The sequence below is a fragment of the Pectinophora gossypiella genome, chromosome 23 (genome assembly GCF_024362695.1).
Source record: "Pectinophora gossypiella chromosome 23, ilPecGoss1.1, whole genome shotgun sequence".
Classification (NCBI taxonomy): Eukaryota; Metazoa; Arthropoda; class Insecta; order Lepidoptera; family Gelechiidae; genus Pectinophora; species Pectinophora gossypiella.
The window spans coordinates 4,419,977-4,440,391 of record NC_065426.1 but is presented as its reverse complement, the minus strand read 5'-3'; the positions used below and the strand labels follow the sequence as shown (position 1 = coordinate 4,440,391).

Here is a 20,415-nt window from a genome sequence, read left to right as displayed (position 1 = left end):
TGAATATAATTAAAAATAATTTCATTAGGTACGCTTAACTAAATACAATGTCAAAATTATCACTTTTTATTAGACATATTTTGTCGTCAGTTTATTTTTTAATTCCGTTGTTTATTCTTTATTCTAGTAGAGAGCTACTGCTGGTTGGAACAAACAAAACTTCCAGGTAACACAAATTCCAGACAGAACTACTGCCTGAAAGTCCACTAAACCAATTACGATGCAAAATATCCGAAGAAAGAAACTACTTTGTATCTTCTTAATGGGTCTGTGGAGGGTTGACAATGGTCTACACGTTTATTTAAAACACTATTATTTTGTAATCTCTCAATATAATTTAAAAAATATAAAGTAGGCATATATTACAAGTTATTTAATAACTAGATTAATGTGTGTAGAGTCATGTAATCGAACATTTTATTACACGTAATTTCGCCGATTAACTCGTATTTTGCTTTAACTTGTAATTTTCCGTATCTTACGTAATGGACGTGAATTCATATCATTTTCGCTGTAACATTTTATCGCCAAGTTTTCAGTGAACAATAAATCAAGTTACTATTGATTGGTGTACAATTCGCCATCCCAAATAGCAAACACCAACATCACACTCACATCCCCAATATGGAGAAGAACATTTATTTAATAAGTCATCATCATCATCAGCCCATTAACGTCCCCACTGCTGGGGCACGGGCCTTCCCTATGAATGGATAGGGAGATCGGGCCTTAAACCATCACGCGGGCCCAGTGCGGATTGATGGTTATTAACGACTGCTAATGCAGCCGGGACCAACGGCTTAACGTGCCTTCCGATTTAATAGATTTTTTTCCTTTAGATTTTTCGATTTAATAAGTATCATTTAGGTAATCATTCATCTTAATGTAAGCTCTTTTGACAAATACAAAATATTTTATTGTGAAAACGTATACATAACCCCAAAACAAGTCCTACAAAGTCAGTCAAAAACCTAAGTCTGCCACCTGACACTACAACGTTGCATTTTGGAACTAGAACAAACTTGTTCTTAAGCCAGACTTAGACTTATCCACGGAGTAATAAGAAAGAGGACTAGGCCAGTTCGCTAAGCCCTCATACGTTCGAGCAGCTTTTTGCTGAAGCAACTGCAGCTGTTAACAGAGGCGACTGCAGCAAGAGCCTACAATGTCCACAGCTGTCTGCGTGGCGGCAAACAGTGTCGACTAATGGCAACACCTATAGCAAAGTTCTTCTCTTGTTGTTGTTCAAATGTTGAGAGAGCATAGATATGAAATGATCGAGAAAGCAAAAACATTAAAAGAAAGAAAGAAAGAAACATTTATTACTTCCGGACACCACAGACACAGACAGACGGTACATTATATTCAACACAGGACAGAAACCACACGGAAATGAATGAATGAATGAATGAATGAAATATTTTATTTCAGATATTTATCCATATTAAACAATACGCAACAAGTATACAGTTTACAGTTTTATTTAGCAATAAGTATACAGAAAAAAAATCCAAAACCAAAAGAAAAACAAACCAAAATCATAAAAACAGTAATAATAAAAGCAAGCATCCTAAATGCAACGCACTGACGGCCCGATCATCTGCTCATTACATACATACATACATAAATTCACGCCCGTAATTCCTAATGGGGTGGGCAGAGCCACAAGCAATCAAAGACAACTTGCAGCCACTGTTGATACGTTGTCGTAAGCTGGATATGATGAACCTAATGGTGATAAGGGATCAACCTATCGCCCATAACATTAGTCCATCATGTTAGAGGACACAATCCCTCTCTCGGTTTTTACGACATGCCCGGGAAGACAAGCAGCTGAACGTGTTCTATGTTTTTTATTTGCTCCCAGAACAGCATAGAAGCATCTGCTCATTACGTGCTCATTTTTATCATCATCATCAGCCGTATGACGCCCACTGCTGGGCATAGGCCTCCCCCAAGGATCTCCACGACGATCGGTCCTGCGCTGCCCGCATCCAGCGGCTTCCCGCGACCTTCACCAGATCGTCGGTCCACCTTGTAGCGGGCCTACCCACTGAGCGTCGTCCGACACGTGGTCGCCACTCCAGAACCTTTCCGCCCCATCGGCCATCGGTTCTCCTCGCTATGTGTCCTGCCCACTGCCACTTCAGCTTTGCAATTCTCCGAGCTATGTCGGTGACTTTAGTTCTCCTGCGGATCTCCTCATTTATGATTCGATCCAGCAGGGAAATACCGAGCATAGCTCTCTCCATTGCCCGCTGAGCGACACCGAGCCTCCTCACGAGACCCATAGTAAGCGGCCACGTCTCACTGCCGTAGGTCATCACTGGCAACACGCATTGGTCAAAGACTTTCGTCTTGAGACACTGAGGTATTCTGGACGAGAAGATATTCCGCAGCTTCCCGAACGCTGCCCATCCGAGTTGGATCCGACGAGAGATCTCTTTCTCGAAGTTGGACTTACCTAACTGGATTATTTGTCCTAGGTAAATGTACTGGTCTACAACTTCGAGTGTAACGTTCCCAACCTGAACTGGAGTGGGTGCGACATGGTCGTTGGACATAATTTTTGTCTTTGCCATGTTCATGCTAAGACCCACTCGTTGGGATGCGTTACTGAGATGCTCGAGCATGGTGTTCAGGTCTTCCAGGGTCTCAGCCATTAGGACTATATCATCGGCAAATCGAAGGTGCGTCAGGTACTCGCCGTTGATGTTGATGCCAAATCCTTTCCAGTCCAGAAGCTTAAAAATATCCTCCAATGCAGCAGTGAACAGTTTCGGAGAGATGACATCTCCCTGTCTCACTCCTCGCTGCAGTTGGATCGGATTAGAGCTCTGGTTCTGTACTCGAACTGACATAGTGGCATTTTGGTAGAGGTCCCTTAGCACCTCGATGTACCTATGGTCCACTTGGCACCTCTGAAGAGACTGCAACACAGCCCAGGTCTCGATCGAATCAAAGGCTTTCTCATAGTCCACAAACGCCAAGCAAAGTGGCAGATTATACTCTTCGGTCTTCTGTATAACCTGCCGCAGCGTATGGATGTGGTCTATGGTGCTAAAGCCTTTCCGGAAACCGGCTTGTTCGGGAGGCTGGAAGTCGTCAAACCTGCAAGCGAGACGATTCGTAATGACCCTCGAAAACAACTTGTAGACATGGCTCAGAAGCGAGATAGGTCTGTAGTTCTTCAGTAGGGCTTTATCACCTTTCTTGAAGAACAAGATCACCTCGCCTCCGCTCCATGCCCTCGGCGTTTTGCCCTGAAATATGACGGAATTGAAGAGCCTTTGGAGGACTTTAAGTATTGGCGTTCCGCCCGCTCTCAGAAGTTCTGCTGTGATTCCGTCATCTCCTGCCGCTTTGTTGTTTTTGAGTTGTTTGAGGGCCATCTTAATCTCGTACAGGCTGACGTCCGGGATATCTTCAGTGTAGTGTCGGGTAAGCTTAGCTCGAGGGTCTCGAGCCATGCTTTCGCCTGATGTTTTCGTGGAATATAGCTGTCTATAGAAACTCTCAATCTCTCTCAGGATTTCAGGAGTCGACGAAATGATTCTGCCGTCCTCAGTTTTCAGTCTCGCTAGTTGACTTTGCCCAATAGACAGATCTTTTGCGAACACCTTGGAGCCCTTGTTCCGCTTTATAGCCTCTTTAATACGTTTAGTATTAAATTGACGAAGGTCGCTCGTCAAAGATTTCGAGATCTGTCTATTAAGTTGTCTATAACGTAAGACATCCGCTGAGTCCTGCAGCCTCATTTCGTGTCTCTTATCCATGAGTTCGAGTGTGTGTGCGGAGAGTTTCTGCGTTTTGGTACGGCGGGTTCTAAAGTGTTTAGAACCTACCGTACGGACAGCATCCACCATCAGGTCGTTTATATCGTCCACGTCTGCGCAGTTCTCAAGGTACTCGAAGCGGTTTTGAAGCTCGAGCTGAAAGCGCTCGGGGTTTTGGATCTGGGCTGGCGCCGGTCGGAGCGTGGATTTTATCAGTCGCGATCTTTCTAGCTTGATATTGATATTCAATGTGCCTCTTACCATGCGGTGATCGCTTCCCGTCTTAACGGCATTGATCACAGAGACATCATTGAATATGTGCTTTTTCGTCGACATGATAAAATCGATCTCATTTTTATACCTGCCATTGGGACTTATCCAGGTCCATTTGCGGGTCGCGGGCTTCCTGAAGAAGGAGTTCATCATATAGAGGTTCTCCTTCTCCATAAAGTCCGCAAGCATCCCGCCTCTGGTGTTCCGGACCCCAAATCCAAATTGCCCCACTCTCAGCTCGTTACCGCAACGTTTCCCCAACTGTGCATTAAAGTCCCCCATCACAATCGTGTAGTGGCTTTTATGGCTATGCATGGCTTTAGAAATCTCCTCATACATAGTCTCCACTTCGTCATCATGGTGTCCCGAGGTCGGAGCGTATACCAGGATGACAGTCAGCGAATATCGCGATGATATTCTGAGTACCAGGTACGCTACCCTGCTCGAAACACTACCGATGGTCAACACGTTGTTGACTAGGGACTTGTGGACGATAAACCCGACACCACCCATGGACAGTTGCTCGCCCTCCCGGAAGTACAGCAAGTTACCGGAGCCCAGAGTTATCGTGTCCTCGCCCTTTCTTCGGACTTCAGACAACCCGATGACATCCCAGTGTAACTTGCTGATAGATTCTTCCAACTCGGTAAGCTTCTCGTCGGTCCTCAGTGTGCACGTGTTGTATGTTGCCAGGTACAGTCGTCGTTGGTGGTAGCCGAATCCAGCCCGGAGATTCTTCGCACCCCCTGCCCCGCCGTTACCGTAGCCGCTACCGTAGCCACGGACAACGGGGCTGCCGGGGACTGGGGGCCGTTTTTTATGTGTTGAGGTCATATTGGGGGGGGTTTGGACCATAAGCCCACCGCGCTGGTCCAGTGCGTGTTGGTGGGTCGCCAGAGCCTCTTTCGTTGAATAGCAGGATGTACCGCGTGCAGGCGAGGTTGGCTTGGGCTCCGAAAGGCTGGGCTCATCTTTATATTGAAGAAAAACTGTCATTTTAAAAAACAATAGAACATACTGAAAGTCGTTAACAATAAGGAACGGCAACTCTCCGCCTCGCAACAATAGGGTATTTGACTGGGACAAAAAAATATATAAAATGCTAATCTAGAAATAGAAGCCAGACTAACGTGATCAAAAATCAAATAATTTTACTTGTAGACGTATTTTCGAATTGTATTTATGAATTAAGTAACAATGAGTACGACGTTTGACCGCTTTTATTGATGGCGTTACAGGACAGTATTTCTATATAAACTCCATAGACAACAATTGTTTTAACGTTTCGAAAAAAGTATCTCATTTGAATAGGTTGTCAAGCCTATTTGTATCGGGCGCTGACTTCATCCCCACTAGGTCTTACTTTAATCTTAAATGGCCGGCTATGACGTGTTTTCACATAGCTGGCGTAGAGTGGGTTTACTATAGGCACACCTCTGCCTACCGCTTCAAGGATAGATGCGTGATTCTATCTATTTCTTACTTGGCATTAAGTCCTTGACCGGACAATAGGGGAGCGCGGAGGGTTCTCACCCGGTACAAAATTTGATACAACAGGCCTGAGGGTGCCCAATTGGGCGCGAGTCTCTGCTCAAGGCATAGTCTGAGAGGGTTATACTCGTATCGACCTAGCTATGCTATGTCATGATGCTTAGGAAAAGGACATCAAGTACACAAAGAAACATAAAATTTCATAAACCACGCTTTTTAGTGACGTCATGGGCCGGATTATTCCCAGGGTTAAATTCATACGGCAACTCCTCTTGTTTAGAGCTTCGTGCTATTGACAGCCCTAACTCCGCGGCTGTCGCCAATAAAGGCGGATGCAACTTCTGTATAAAATTTAAATGAGTCCCGTTTGAGAAGCCGTAATTTCCTGCAACATCCTCAAACTTTACTTTGAATATTTTATCTGGATGGAATTAGTTATTTTTGTGCTCGTTTCTTTGTAGCTTTCAGCTGCTTAGATTTTAGGCTGAGAATCACTCATAGATGAATGGACCTATCCACATTCCACATCTTTACATTGTGGCTTCGTGACGTGAAAAGCAACAAAAGATGGATGTTGTCTTATTCATTAAACTGTAAGGGTCCTATCTCACTTGGTGGTGTTACGAGTACAGAAGGCGCGTTAAGCCGTTCGGCAAGTACGTAGTCGTGACATGAGCCACGTCAGAGGTCAGAGGCGGTTCAGTAACACCCCTGACACCAGGGTTACCGACGTTGATAATTTACCTCACAACTCACAAGATAGAAGAAGATGAACCACTCAACACGTTCAACCTCTGGGCCATCAATTTTGTTATACACACTTAGAAAGAAAGAAAGAAAGAAAGAAAGAAACATTTATTACTTACGGGGTTTCCACACAACATGGCGACAATACTATTATTGTTACCTATGTATATTGTAATAAATTATTGTGATGCGTCTTAGGCCGCGTCGCGGGCTGACGGAAACACGAACGTATGACAATGTACTGAGCGTTCACGGTGTAGCGTTTTTGCAGGTGTTAATTTGAATTGTAGCGTCACATACGATAGGTGACGCCGCGGACAGTGCGGCGGGCAACGCGTCATGCGACGTACCATAGGTGACGCGGTGGGCGAAATGGTTAGTGACGCAGTGGGCGAAAAGGCGGGCGACGCGGCTGCTTGAGGCGCCGTGTGACGCCTCGCGTGTCCCTGATCGCGGCTTTAGGCCTTCGAATCAAAAGTATCTGCAAGTTGTAGTGACGTGTTGATCAACTTCGTAATATAGTATAGATCAATGTTGTGACGTTATGTATGTATGTATGTACCTGTGTAATTACTTATCCTTACGAGCTAAGATAGTAGTATGTTATTGGGCATTCTAGACCATCGAAGTGAAGGGATTCGCGAAAATGTTCTTGGGCATTCTAGACCATCTTCGTTCAGTCGGATCGCTCGAGCGCCAACGCGCTATCGCGCGCGCTCTCGCGGATCCCTTCACTTCGATGGTCTAGAATGCCCAAGAACATTTTCGCGAATCCCTTCACTTCGATGGTCTAGAAATACCCAATAACATCGAGTGTGGTTCTTACTTCACTTCGATGGTCTAGAATGCCCAAGAACATTTTCGCGAATCCCTTCACTTCGATGGTCTAGAAATACCCAATAACATCGAGTGTGGTTCTTAATATTACGATCAATCGGTTAGCAACTACAACACTCACCAGTATAGCACGAGTCGATTTCATATCACATTTTTTTGAGTCTAGATTTTTGTCCTGGCTTTCTAGACCACTTTATCGTTAAAACACAAAACTTCACTTCGTTCGCTTGCGTTCACTCCGTTCCGTGTGGGGTTTTAACAACCGCGTTGCCCCGCACATATGCGCCTTCTGATGTTACCGCACGTGCACACTCAAGAATCCCTTCACTTCGATGGTCTAGAAATACCCAATAACATCGAGTGTGGTTCTTAATATTACGATCAATCGGTTAGCAACTACAACACTCACCAGTATAGCACGAGTCGATTTCATATCACAATTTTTTGAGTCTAGATTTTTGTCCTGGCTTTCTAGACCACTTTATCGTTAAAACACAAAACTTCACTTCGTTTGCTTGCGCTCACTCCGTTCCGTGTGGGGTTTTAACAACCGCGTTGCCCCGCACATATGCGCCTTCTGATGTTACCGCACGTGCACACTCAAAATCGCTTAGGTTTTCATTGTCGCGTTGTATTTCACGTTAACAAGTTTAAACATGAAAAATGGAGACTAGCGATTATAATTAAAGGAAGTATTTATCTAAGTTCTTATTTCATCACACTAATGTTATAAATGCGAAACCCCTAAAGAGCTGAACGGATGAAATTTGGTAGTTAGATATATCACATAGCTACCGCATTAACGCATAGGCTACTTTTTATCCTATAAATTTTGAATCTAGGGTGATTAATTTCAATGATTGTGCAAGACAATATAGTATACTTAGGTATCCAACATGTCGGTACTCGTTGAAACAGTAAGACCTTCGCCACACTTGGCGGAAATTCCGACGCCGAACTTCCGTTGCGGTAAATAACCTGCCTGTGTGTGCCTGCTATTTGTAATTTTTATAAGTACAAATATTTGTATCGGCGTTCCGTTGCGGAAGATCCACGACTTAATTTCCATCAAGTGTGACGAAGGCCTAAGTTACCTGTCTGGTGGTTTGGTAGGTATGAATAAATGAAACTATTATGTATATCATATTCTTATTTATTTTCTCCACTGCTGCTAACTTTTTATATAACAATCGTTATCATCTTGTATTATATTTTTATGTTTATAGGTACCTACTTACAACATAAAGTACACTAACCTAAGTATTTACAAACAAAGAGTTTTACGGATGATTCTTTCAGGGGTAATTGTTACATAGGTATTTTTACTTTTCTCTCTTAAAAACGAGCTTGCAATCTTCGAATAGATTATGAATCTGCTACATAAACGACTGCAATTCCTCCCACTGCGAAGAACAATTGACCTTGAAAGAATCACCTTAAGCAGTACAGCCAAAAATTGATTTATGACCCCAAGCAAGGATAGTCACTTTGTCAGATTCTAACAATCGCTTATCATCGTTGCTAGAAAGAGCTATTTTATTTACTTTTTGAGTGAAAATTTCATGTTTAATTGATTTAAATAGAACATTTTTTTTGTAAACAACATCACCATTGTATAACACATGTTTATAGTCTGATACGCTCAAACCATTAATTACATTTTTTTGGTACCCTTCGCCTTTTTTATTGTTTTGTTTAAGGTTTTAATACAGTAAAGCTTTGACCTTAATCCTACAAACTCTCTAATTATTTGTCCACCCATTTCGTCCTTGAATAAACCAGGAATCTTTTTATTAACAATAGGTAAACCAAATTCATTTTTTGGGTTGTAATTGCTTGTGTCAAAATATTTTAAGAAGTTAGTCTTCAAATCTTGGTAAATGTCATCTGTATGCACATTATATACGAAGCTATCAGTATCGGTATAGCACAACTTAATGCGGTTTCCATAAAATGGTTTTATTTTTGAGTAATGGAAATCGTACATATGACTTTTTGAGAGTTCAAGTACAGCAAAACCAATATAAATTGGTTTGTCAAGCACAATCTGTGAATGTTTCATCTGTATAGCTACCAAATTCTCAGAGAAAATTGAAGCACTATGGAAATTGGGACTTGCTATTAAGGTCTCTGCGCCAGTACATTTTTTAGTTAGATTATTTTTGTCTGACCACTTATTAACCAATCGTACATCTACTCGTTGTTCTGTGTTCTCCAAAGTTTTTCCAAATATGCTGTTGTTTAATAATTTAAAAAAATCTTGTTCAAAAGTAGACTGTGCTTTCTGGCGAAGTTGGGTGTTGAGATCTATGTATTTTTTTAAAAAGTTACTTTGATTAAATGTTATAGCTCTATGAATCTTTTTCAACGCCAAGCCATGTTCTAAGCATTTTTTTAGATGTACGTAATGAATAACATAATTGTATTTATCATACAAATTAGGTATTAATTTTTTCGATTTTCCTCTGGGTGAAATAATTTTTTCAGGATAAAATGGAAAATCATTATGTTCATCATGTAAATGTGAAGGGTACGATAAGTCCACCTCAAGAATAAAACCATTTTCAGAGTCATCCATAATATTTAAAATATTCGACTCTAAAGTTTTTAATTCAGAATCGTTCACAAATCTGAAGTTTGAATGTGGTAATGTTTGGCACATACTGTATCCATATAAATTGTTACAGTCAAAGTAAACAATATATGAACTTGGGTGAGATGGATCAAATGTTTCCAGATATTTATGATTTGCTTTAACACGTCGTTTAGAACACATGCAAACGCCACCGCGTATACCTTGCTGTATCATACGGTAAATTTCTAAATCAGTTACAAGTTCTAAACGAACGCCTGTTTTAAGGAGCATTGCATCAAATGATAGACTCGGAGCCGTAAGATAGAATGCAGGATCGAGTTGGTAATATTGTTTACATGTAAGTCGAAAATTTTCATAGATATCTGTCAACAAAAGTACATCTGTTATCAAATACAAATCAGTATATTCACCCATATTGGTTAATGAAAATTTTAACCACACTGATTGAGCGTGCTCATAATCCTCATCTGAGATCGGTTCATTGGTAAGAGAATTGTAAAAACAGTCTTTGGGAGGCAAACACTTTTCTTTATATCGTTCCCAATTACACATATAATCGTAAGGGTATACGCCCTTTCGAGTAAGCAAATTAAAGTGTTTTTCATCAGGATAGTAAGATTTTAAGTATCTAAATTCATCGTTTTTTAAAGTCGGGGTTAGTTTTTCTAAGCTAGTTCCCAAAAACTTAAAGGAATCTACAAATCGTATCTGAAAGCTATCGGTATCGGATATAGACACAAATTTCGTGAAAGAAATATAATTTTCTTTGGTTTTAGGTATGACCTTGATGGGTCCAGGAACTTTAGCAAGCTCCTTAATAAAAAGATGACAGTCATAACCTGAAAGATTATGAAAGAAAACAGGTAAGAATTTGGGCACTTGAAAGTTCAAATTACATTGACTGTGAGCCGCACCGCGGTATTTACCAGTTATGTGACAATGGTCTCTAACTTTATCCATAACCAATAAACGCTCGCATATGTGACAAGTTTCGGCATTTTCAAAGTTTAACGCATCACTTTCTGTAAAAACCATAGGTACACTATTACTTAATACTGCGCTTATCCTTTTTGCATCGTTGCAAATTGAATCAACAAAGGGTATAGCGAGGTAAGGAAGACGAAATGGCCCCCATGGCCCATGACGGAATTATCATTTGTATTGGTATTGGCACTCTAAAAGAATACGAAATGTAAGGTCGTTGACCCCTGACCTTGACCTGTCTTTGAGATATTCGAGAAAGTTCGTACGCGCGCCGAGTTTTTTCAAATTTTTTTTTCCGAAAAACTATAAAAGCTAGAAGGATGGGACCAATTGCGTATAATTAGGGATACTTTGAAAAATATTCTGAATTTTTTTCAGAGTTCTGGTGAAATGACAACTGTGCAAAATAATTAAACAAAATATAAATATATTTTTTTAGTACTGTTCTATTATGTTTACCGCGCCAAAAAAAATATATAATACTCTTTGATTTATATACTTACACCACACAAAAACTGATCAAAATCAAAGAGGCGCTTCTTGAGTAATTATGAATTTACTTAGTGTGCGTACGGCTGGTAGGAACTAATTAAAGAGGTCGTTTTTAGATTAATTATTATAATTACATGTTAAACAGAATTTTAATCATCATCATCACTATTTTCATTTATTACAACATTGATTGCATCATTTGAAAATATTTTCGACAGAATTTCAGCAGGACGTAAAATGCGAGATAGATATCTCGCATGAGCTAAATAATATAATTATTACACTTGCGATATATGAAAATCGACTTGCGAAAATCGTATTTTGGGCAAAAGAAAACCCATTTATGCAAACTGTTTACAATCTGTACTACGAACGGGTTTATAGTTGATTTTGCTGGGCCAATTTATGGTACGGAAAATGATGCCACTATTATGAAGAAAGTGCTACAGGATGCTAAACTTAAAACTCTAGTTCGTAGTACAAATTGTAAACGGTTTGCATAAATGGGTTTTCTTTTGCCCAAAATACGATTTTCGCAAGTCGATTTTCATATGCCGCAAGTGTAATAATTATATTACTTAGCTCATGCGAGATATCTATCTCGCATTTTACGTCCTGCTGAAATTCTGTCGAAAATATTTTCAAATGATGCAGTCAATGTTGTAATAAATGAAAACAGTGATGATGATGATTAAAATTATGTTTAACATGTAATTATAATAATTAATCTAAAAACGACCTCTTTAATTAGTTCCTACCAGCCGTACGCACACTAAGTAAATTCATAATTACTCAAGAAGCGCCTCTTTGATTTTAATCAGTTTTTGTGTGGTGTAAGTATATAAATCAAAGAGTATTATATATTTTTTTTGGCGCGGTAAACATAATAGAACAGTACTAAAAAAATATATTTATATTTTGTTTAATTATTTTGCACAGTTGTCATTTCACCAGAACTCTGAAAAAAATTCAGAATATTTTTCAAAGTATCCCTAATTATACGCAATTGGTCCCATCCTTCTAGCTTTTATAGTTTTTCGGAAAAAAAATTTTGAAAAAACTCGGCGCGCGTACGAACTTTCTCGAATATCTCAAAGACAGGTCAAGGTCAGGGGTCAACGACCTTACATTTCGTATTCTTTTAGAGTGCCAATACCAGTACAAATGATAATTCCGTCATGGGCCATGGGGGCCATTTCGTCTTCCTTACCTCGCTATACCCTTTGTCAACACAATCTTGTCCTCGGTACGATGTAATGTGATTATATCGTTCATCTACAGTACAAACAAGATGATAAGCAAAAGCTACGGGCACGTGCTGCTGATGAGTCACTGTGCTTGACTTGATAGGATCATTTTCACAAGTCTCGTAGGGTACGAGCATTGACTCAAAATCTGCATAAACAACAAAAGGAACATTTTGTTTTCTGTTATAATTTTTGAACTCTATAAATGACCCTTTTGGGGGTAATTTAGCAGCTACACCTCCACAACTATGAGAACTTAACTGATCGGTCGAGTTGAAAAATAACAAACAATGTTCGCAAAAATACAATTTACCATGATGTTTAGAAATTTGACTTCTAACTAGTCGCGGTAAATCCTTGATTAAACAGTAATGTGACATATTACCTTCCTGTAGGTACAGTAGATGAATTACTTTTTTATTTAATGGTTCAGATTTGTAAAGAGGGCCGATAACTGTATTATTATCTTTTAAATGACATGGTGCTGCTGAGCGCCTCGGTCTGTGGTCTGACAAAGCTCCTAAACATATGCGAGAAATATGCAAATGAACATGGATTGAGATACAATATCGTAAAGAGTGAATGCATGGTATTTAGGGCTAGGAAGACATTGATGCCTAGTAATGTTCCACCGGTCATGTTGTACGGCAGTCCATTGAAAGTAGTGGAGAAATTTAAGTACCTAGGGCACCTAGTAACCTCTGACCTTAAAGACGATGCTGATATAGAACGAGAGCGTAGAGCACTGTCTGTGAGAGCCAATATGATTGCCCGCAGGTTTGTTAAGTGTTCTGCGGCGGCAAAAGTCACTATGTTCCGTGCTTATTGCACTTCATTCTACACATGCAGCCTGTGGGTAAGTTATACTCAGAAACAGTGGTCTACGCTACGTGTACAATATAACAATGCATTCAGGGTGTTGATGGGGCTGCCCCGGTTCTGTAGCGCGTCAGGGATGTTTGCGGAAGCTCGGGTAGATGGCTTTTACACTATTATGCGCAAGCGCGGCACGTCTCTGGTGCGCCGGCTCCGGGCCAGCTCCAACTCCATCTTGAGCATGATCGCGAGCCGGTTCGACTGCCCCTACGTCATCCACGCATGTATGGCCCACGCGCCGAAATGTATATATGACCCATTTAAATAACTAACATAGAGTAAGTATAGGAAATTACTAACCATTGTATGTTAATTTTAAGGCAATTTATTTATTTAATTATAATCTATTAAATGTAACAAATTGTATGGGCCTGGTTGCCTGAATAAAGAATTTGAAATAAAATGAAATAAAATAAACCGTAAACAAAAATACATATTTGAGGGTTGTTAATTTCAAATTTAGCTATGTCTGAAAAAGTAACTGGAAACGATATATCCTCTACATTTAAAACGTCTTTGAAATTAGGATATGACGATACTCTATCAGGATGAGATTTAACTGGGTATAAAGCAGCTGTAACTGACCACAAAAAGCAAAAACTGTCTTCGTTTTTTATGTTTACACACGCTTTTCTGGCTTTGATTGGTGCAGGCAAATCAATGTGACCTGACCCTCTTAATGGTTGATATTTATTAATATTCAATTCTAAATGGGAATTATGTAAGAAGGTCCAACCACTATCACGTTCTTGAAATTCACATTTTTTTCTCATCAAACTAATTTTCACTTTTTTCATTAAACTATCAAAGTCATAATTTTTATAGAGAGTATAATTTTTAGTTCCAAAAGACTTTATTTCCTGAGAATCATTTTTTACTAAAAGAAAAACAGCAAAATGTTCAAAATTGAGTTTTATACAGTCATTTTCCTTGAGAGACAAATCAATTAATGTTTTGATTTTATTTTTTATATCATCAAGAAACCGATCTAAAGAATTATGACCATCCAAATCTGGTGATAATATTCTGTATGAAGCTATTCGGTTGCGAAATGCGGACTCAATTAATTCAATCCCGTCGCTAAAAGGAGAAATATTTTTATTTTTATGGTTAGTGCTTCGTAAATGCCCCACCCAATGAACACGATCTACAGAGACTTTACAAACTGTACAAAACACCATTTTTGATAAGTATACTTTAAATATACAAAGAAAATGCCTCGCCTTTCATACGCTAACGACATAAAATTGCAATATACACAATGAATGTATGATTTGCAATTATAATTTCATAGGTATTTGGTTGAAAATGCAGTGGAAAGTATCTTAAAGTGAAGTTATATCAATTAACAGCAGCAGTGAGAGAAAAGGTTGTAATAAGTACCTGAGTAGTAGGTACTTATTACTATTCGCTTATGAAGACGGGCTCACAATCTTCAAATAAATTATGAATCCGCTGCATAAACGATTGCATTTTCTCCCACTGCGGAGTCCCCCGATCTAACTTTACTTTAAGAGTAACTTCAGCCTCTTTCCACCGCTGATCTGGTTTAGAGGCAACAGCTTTCTCGGTGTTATACACCCGGAACTCTATTCTAACTCCCGGCGCACTCGACCGTTGGGGACGCGGCTGGTCAAATAAGTCTGCAGCACTGCAGACTTCGACGTCCCCGAAGTTGCTCCCGTCTCAAACCCGAAGAGTCCTCCAGGGCCAGTACTGGAAACCGAAAAATACCAATAAGTAATAATTTATATAGGTTTAAAGGAACAAAGGAATAGCTGCACAAACGTCTTCGTCACCTTATTTTGAACTATGTTCATCATAATAATATTGTTCGTAATGTGTATAATGAATTATGGAGTGTAATAAAGATATCTACACAATTATTGAACCAGCTGTCCGCCCCGGCGGCGTCGCACGGGTGCTCGGGTGGACAAAATACATAGGTATACGAGTAGCCTATGTTCATCAGAAATAATGTAAGATTCTAATGGTGAAAGAATTTTTCAAATCGATCCAGTAAGTTTCGGAGTCTATTCGATCCAAATACACAATTTGACAATCAAATCTTTCCTATTTATAAAATTAATAATGTAGACAAAATATGTAGAAAATTAGGTTTTGTTACATACCTCGATGAATACGTTGCGGTCGCGCCTGCCTCGTCGTTGGCGCTCGACCGCGACTTCTTTTTAGAACTGTAACAATAATGTTTATATTGAAACGATGCAAGTGTTACCGCCGTGCGCTACGATTTCCAATTAGAACGCTCATTATACCCATTACATTATTTTATATTACTTTTGTTACTATTAATCAAGATACATAACATAACATATAATTCTGCATGTATCTCAAAAGGGTAGAGATAGGGGATATGTAAGTTGTATTTGCAAATAGCGTAAAATTATCTCGAATAAAATAAAAGTAAAGTGATAGATATTAAAGTACCTATTTAATGTTCCACTGATGGGCACGACTGTCTCACTATTAACTTCTCTCAAAAGCACACAAGATTAAAGATAATCATGTTAATCTTACCTAGTAGGCGTTGGGGTCGACTCCGCCGGCTTCCTCTTGCTCGCAGGCTTCTTTTTCAACACTTTCGGCGCAGGCGTAGGCGCCAGCGGCAGTTGGGAGTCCGAACCGGATGAATATTCGTAGTTAGACCTGAAAATTAAGAAATCGGTTAGGTATATGGTATTTAAAATGTTGTGTAAATTTATTATGTAAAAAACTCCAACACAATACATGAACTAAAAGTAAATGTAAATACTTACTAACATTTTAACAAACTTTCTTGAAGAAAAGCACTGAAGATGAAAATAACACGGATGAGGATACCACAATTGTGGACAATTGGGAATCGATCAAAGGAATGAGTAAAGTTTAATGATTTTTCCTATTTTATAGAAAAACAATACAAATCCGTGCAAAACTGAATTATGCAAAATAAAACCTTAAATGCAAGACAATAACGGATTATGCATTGCATATTTCAAATTTTAGCATTTTGGACGCGTAGTCATCGCTAAAATGCTTAGTTGCTATTCTCACGAACAAACGAGTTAGTCGCAACACTTTGTAAAATGATACACCGCATATTCATATTAATTAGGTATTTATTACACAGACGTAAACTTACACCTATTTCCGATGACACAGTACGACGATGGCTCAGTGGTTAAGAGTTTGATGTTCAATGTAGGTATATGTTACAAGTTCGATTCTCTACATACATTTTTTTTTTCTGACTACATTATGTACATTGAATATAAACGATAATCTTACGAAGAGGAATATCATGAATATACCTGCATATTGGTTGTGATGATTATGTAATCACGATCTAGTTGTACATTAGGTAGGTACCTAAGTTGTACTGAACAAGGAGTGCAACGTTTCAATACTGATATTTTAAATAATATTAACCTTATTTCAACCTGCTTTGAATCGAACAGTAAGTCGAACGTTATAATCACCATCATCATTACAGTTGAACAAAAACATAACAATATTTGAGTAAACGCAAAGCATTGATTCTGCATGATGAATCAAAAGTGAAAACTTGTTCACCTTCTTCATAATGTACGTATTGTAGGTAAACCTGTACCCTGCAATAAAAATAATTTATCAAGCGAAGTCAGTAACTGAAACTAGTTGTTTATAAAAAAGTTTCCCACGAGTCAGAGGATACCTGATTGATATAATATATGGTATAGTATAGCCCACATTCCTCAATGCATACGAGGCACAATCTGTGCAATGTGTAATGTAATTCAGTATAGATTCTTGCCTTGACCGGGCATGACAAGTGAGCTAGAGAGTGATTTTGATTCTTTTATAAATAGTTAAATTAATTGATCACACTATTACGAAAAAGCTTCCGCTATGGGAATTATATCATGTAAGTCAAATTCATTATGTTATTACAATTTGCTGTCCTTGAATCTAATTACGACTCACGCCAATTTGGACAGAATTTCTGACACCCATGTGGTAATTTTTGGGTCACACATTGTATCATCACTTTTATGTCTAATTCTAGAGATCGTTGAGCCAATCTGGCATTGAATGACAGAATCGAAGCTGTTCTTGAATTTAATGACGACTCGCGCCAATCTGGATAGAATTTCTAACACCCATGTGGTAATTTTTGGGTCACACATTGTATCGTCATTTTTATATCTAATTCTAGAGATCGTTGAGCCAATATGGCATTGAATGACAGGACCGAAGCTGTTCTTGAATTCAATGACGACTCGCGCCAATCTGGATAGAATTTCTGACATCCTTGTGGTAATTTTTGGGTCGTACATTGTATCGTCACTTTATATCATAATTCTAGAGATCGTTGAGCCAATCTGGTATTGAATGACAGGACCGAAGCTGTTCTTGAATTCAATGACGACTCGCGCCAATCTGGATAGAATTTCTGATATTTTCGTATGGTACTTTGTGGGTCTCAAATTATATTATCACTTTATATCATAATTCTAGAGATCGTTGAGCCAATCTGGTATTGAATGACAGGACCGAAGCTGTTCCTGAATTCAATGACGACTCGCGCCAATCTGGATAGAATTTCTGATATTTTCGTATGGCACTTTGTGAGTCTCAATTATATTATCACTTTATGTCATAATTCTAGAGATCGTTGAGCCAATCTGGTATTAAATGATAGGACCGAAGCTGTTCTTGAATTCAATGACGACTCGCGCCAATCTGGATAGAATTTCTGATATTTTCGTATGGTACTTTGTGAGTCTCAAATTATATTATCACTTTATGTCATAATTCTGGAGATCGTTGAGCCAATCTGGTATTGGATGACAGGACAGCAAATTGTATAGAGACATGAAGCAATCTGCTAATGAATTTGACTTACAGGAAAAAACTTGATTCGAACACGGACAGACCAAAATAAGTGAGAAGTATATACGGCGCGTATGATAAAGAAGATCGAGTGCTGGCATCCGCGCTGTACTCGTGTTACCTGATGTCAAAGGAGCTGGGTGAACAAGTTGAAACTTGTAGCGTAAATAAGTATGAACAGGTAATATTCGTTTATTGTGTTATTGTGTGCATAAACTACCTATTACTTTATTTTATATGTGTTGAGGGGTATAGTCTAATCTGTCATTGTATTTTCAGTTACTCGTGGAGAAAGACGTAGACACCGTTGACGGTTAAAAATCATCATCATAATTTCGAAGGTGTAGCACTAAAAGCGATGCCTGCTAAGTACTTTGGTAAGTACTGTGGTTTATTTTATAAATAAAATCAAATGTTTGTATTTTTATTTTATACATAAATTAATGTGATACGTTTTATTGTTTCAGAACATGTCGAATAATTTAACAAACGTTAACGAAGATGATTTATTCTACCCTTACGCGCAAGATCCGCTTGCTGACTTCGATGAAAGGTATCCTGTTCAAGCGACTACCACAAAATCGACGGCGCCTCATGATAACAAGAGTCAAAAGCTGAAAAGTGATAAGAAGAGGAAGATAATTAAATCTAAAGTTAAATGCGGAAAATGGAAGCAGTCATCTTCATTTGTGCAAAATCGGAACGCGGAGAAAGCCACCAAGTTAATTAAAATCAGCATAGTGGATTTAGGTGCTTCAAATACAAGTGAAAATCAAGAAAAAAGTGATGTTTTAGTGAAAGCCCAATATGTGGTAAAAGATAGTTATGATGATATATTGGGACAGACTGAAAAATTAATTAACAATATTTCAAAGACATTGTGTAATTACAGTACTTGTATTTATATGTAACATGCGATTATTTCATAAATATGTTGGAATCGCATTTTCGTGTATTCACAACACAGTAAATTCCATCGCTAATAAAGTCTCTGACTAATGTCAGAGTACTACAAGCTATGGAAACATTTAATGTATATAGTAGAAATAGTTAATATGGTAACTGTTATTTCAAAATATATTTTTTTTATCTATTGTACTTTAAACAGTTTTATGAACTTAATAAATAAAATGTGTTTTTCAAATTTCGTTGTTTTACTAGAAAACCGTTAAATGAAACAAAATCATAAATCAATAACGCTATCATACTTGAGATAGACAACATAATTTTCAGTTTAGTCAAAAACTATAAATGTATCAAACATCTTCCTGTACCCCCTTCATTTTTTCCACAATCTTTATTTATAACTACATAATTATAGTTGTTACTCCATACCTTTGAACACATTTCTCTAAATTGTGCCCACGACATGTCTGTGCCTACATGTTCATCGTATACATGTTTTAGATTGATATCGTCCTGTTTAAATAATACTATCAAATTTGAATTATCTCTAACAAGTTGTTTAGGAATCTTAGTATAGGTCTGATTTAAATAAAAGCTATCTATATTTCTATGTCTCCCCATAGCAAAATAATCCCGCATGTTGTTTTGATTTTCACAGGCGACGTCGTCGAATATAATTATAGAATTCGAACGAGCCTCCTGCGGGCTTAGAACTTCATCTTTTTCATGAAATTTATAAAATGATACACCCGGTACCATTTTAACACATTTTCTAAATATTCATACTTTGGTTGACAAAGAGACTTGGAATATACATATAATTTCTATAACGAAGACCATTTTTATGCAATAAAAGTCCAATCATTAAATTAGTTTTGCCGCAATTAGATGGCCCACAAATAATGCACCTTATTGTATTCGGCAATAGTTTTCCATGACGTCGAGTGTCAGAGCTCGATATAGGACAGATTTCAGGTAGTTTCAAAGCATGTTTCTGTTTCACAAATTTCATTATAAGTATAAAGGGATGACAATTTGTCTATTGCGTGTTATAGCTTTTACAGCAATGAAATGTATTTCTTGACGCAATGTTATTTAAACTTAAATATTGATGTGATATGCCGTCCCGTAGGTTATGAGCATTCTAATTCGAAATTGTGACAACCACAAACGGTGGTAATACAAGGATTAATAAATACTGTTTTGCGTTGTTGATTAGATAATTATTTTAAAACAGTTTATTGTTGTGTAAATATACCTGGTCTACTTTCAATTTGTAAATTGAACATTCTAGACGAGTTTATTGTTAAAACCC

General features: G+C 38.4%; 1 protein-coding gene across 1 annotated transcript; it reads right to left on the bottom strand.

Annotated features, from left to right (window-relative positions):
- Positions 1–14,908: 14,908 nt before the first annotated feature.
- LOC126377464 (uncharacterized) lies at positions 14,909–19,160 on the bottom strand. Its single transcript, XM_050025198.1, has 3 exons — positions 15,861–19,160; positions 15,452–15,517; positions 14,909–15,035 (listed from the first exon to the last, which is right to left on the bottom strand). Exons 1-3 carry the CDS (start codon positions 16,070–16,072, stop codon positions 14,909–14,911), a joined length of 405 nt encoding a protein of 134 aa, XP_049881155.1. The 5' UTR covers positions 16,073–19,160.
- Between the last annotated feature and the right edge of the window lie 1,255 nt (positions 19,161–20,415).

Excerpts from the sequence above, each read along its gene's own strand:
- LOC126377464 (XM_050025198.1), bottom strand. The coding sequence starts at position 16,072 with ATGTATTGTGTTGGAGTTTTTTACATAATAAATTTACACAACATTTTA. Across the intron at positions 15,518-15,860 it reads TCGACCCCAACGCCTACTAG|TTCTAAAAAGAAGTCGCGGT; the intron begins GTAAGATTAACA and ends TTATTGTTACAG. Across the intron at positions 15,036-15,451 it reads ACCGCAACGTATTCATCGAG|TACTGGCCCTGGAGGACTCT; the intron begins GTATGTAACAAA and ends TTCGGTTTCCAG.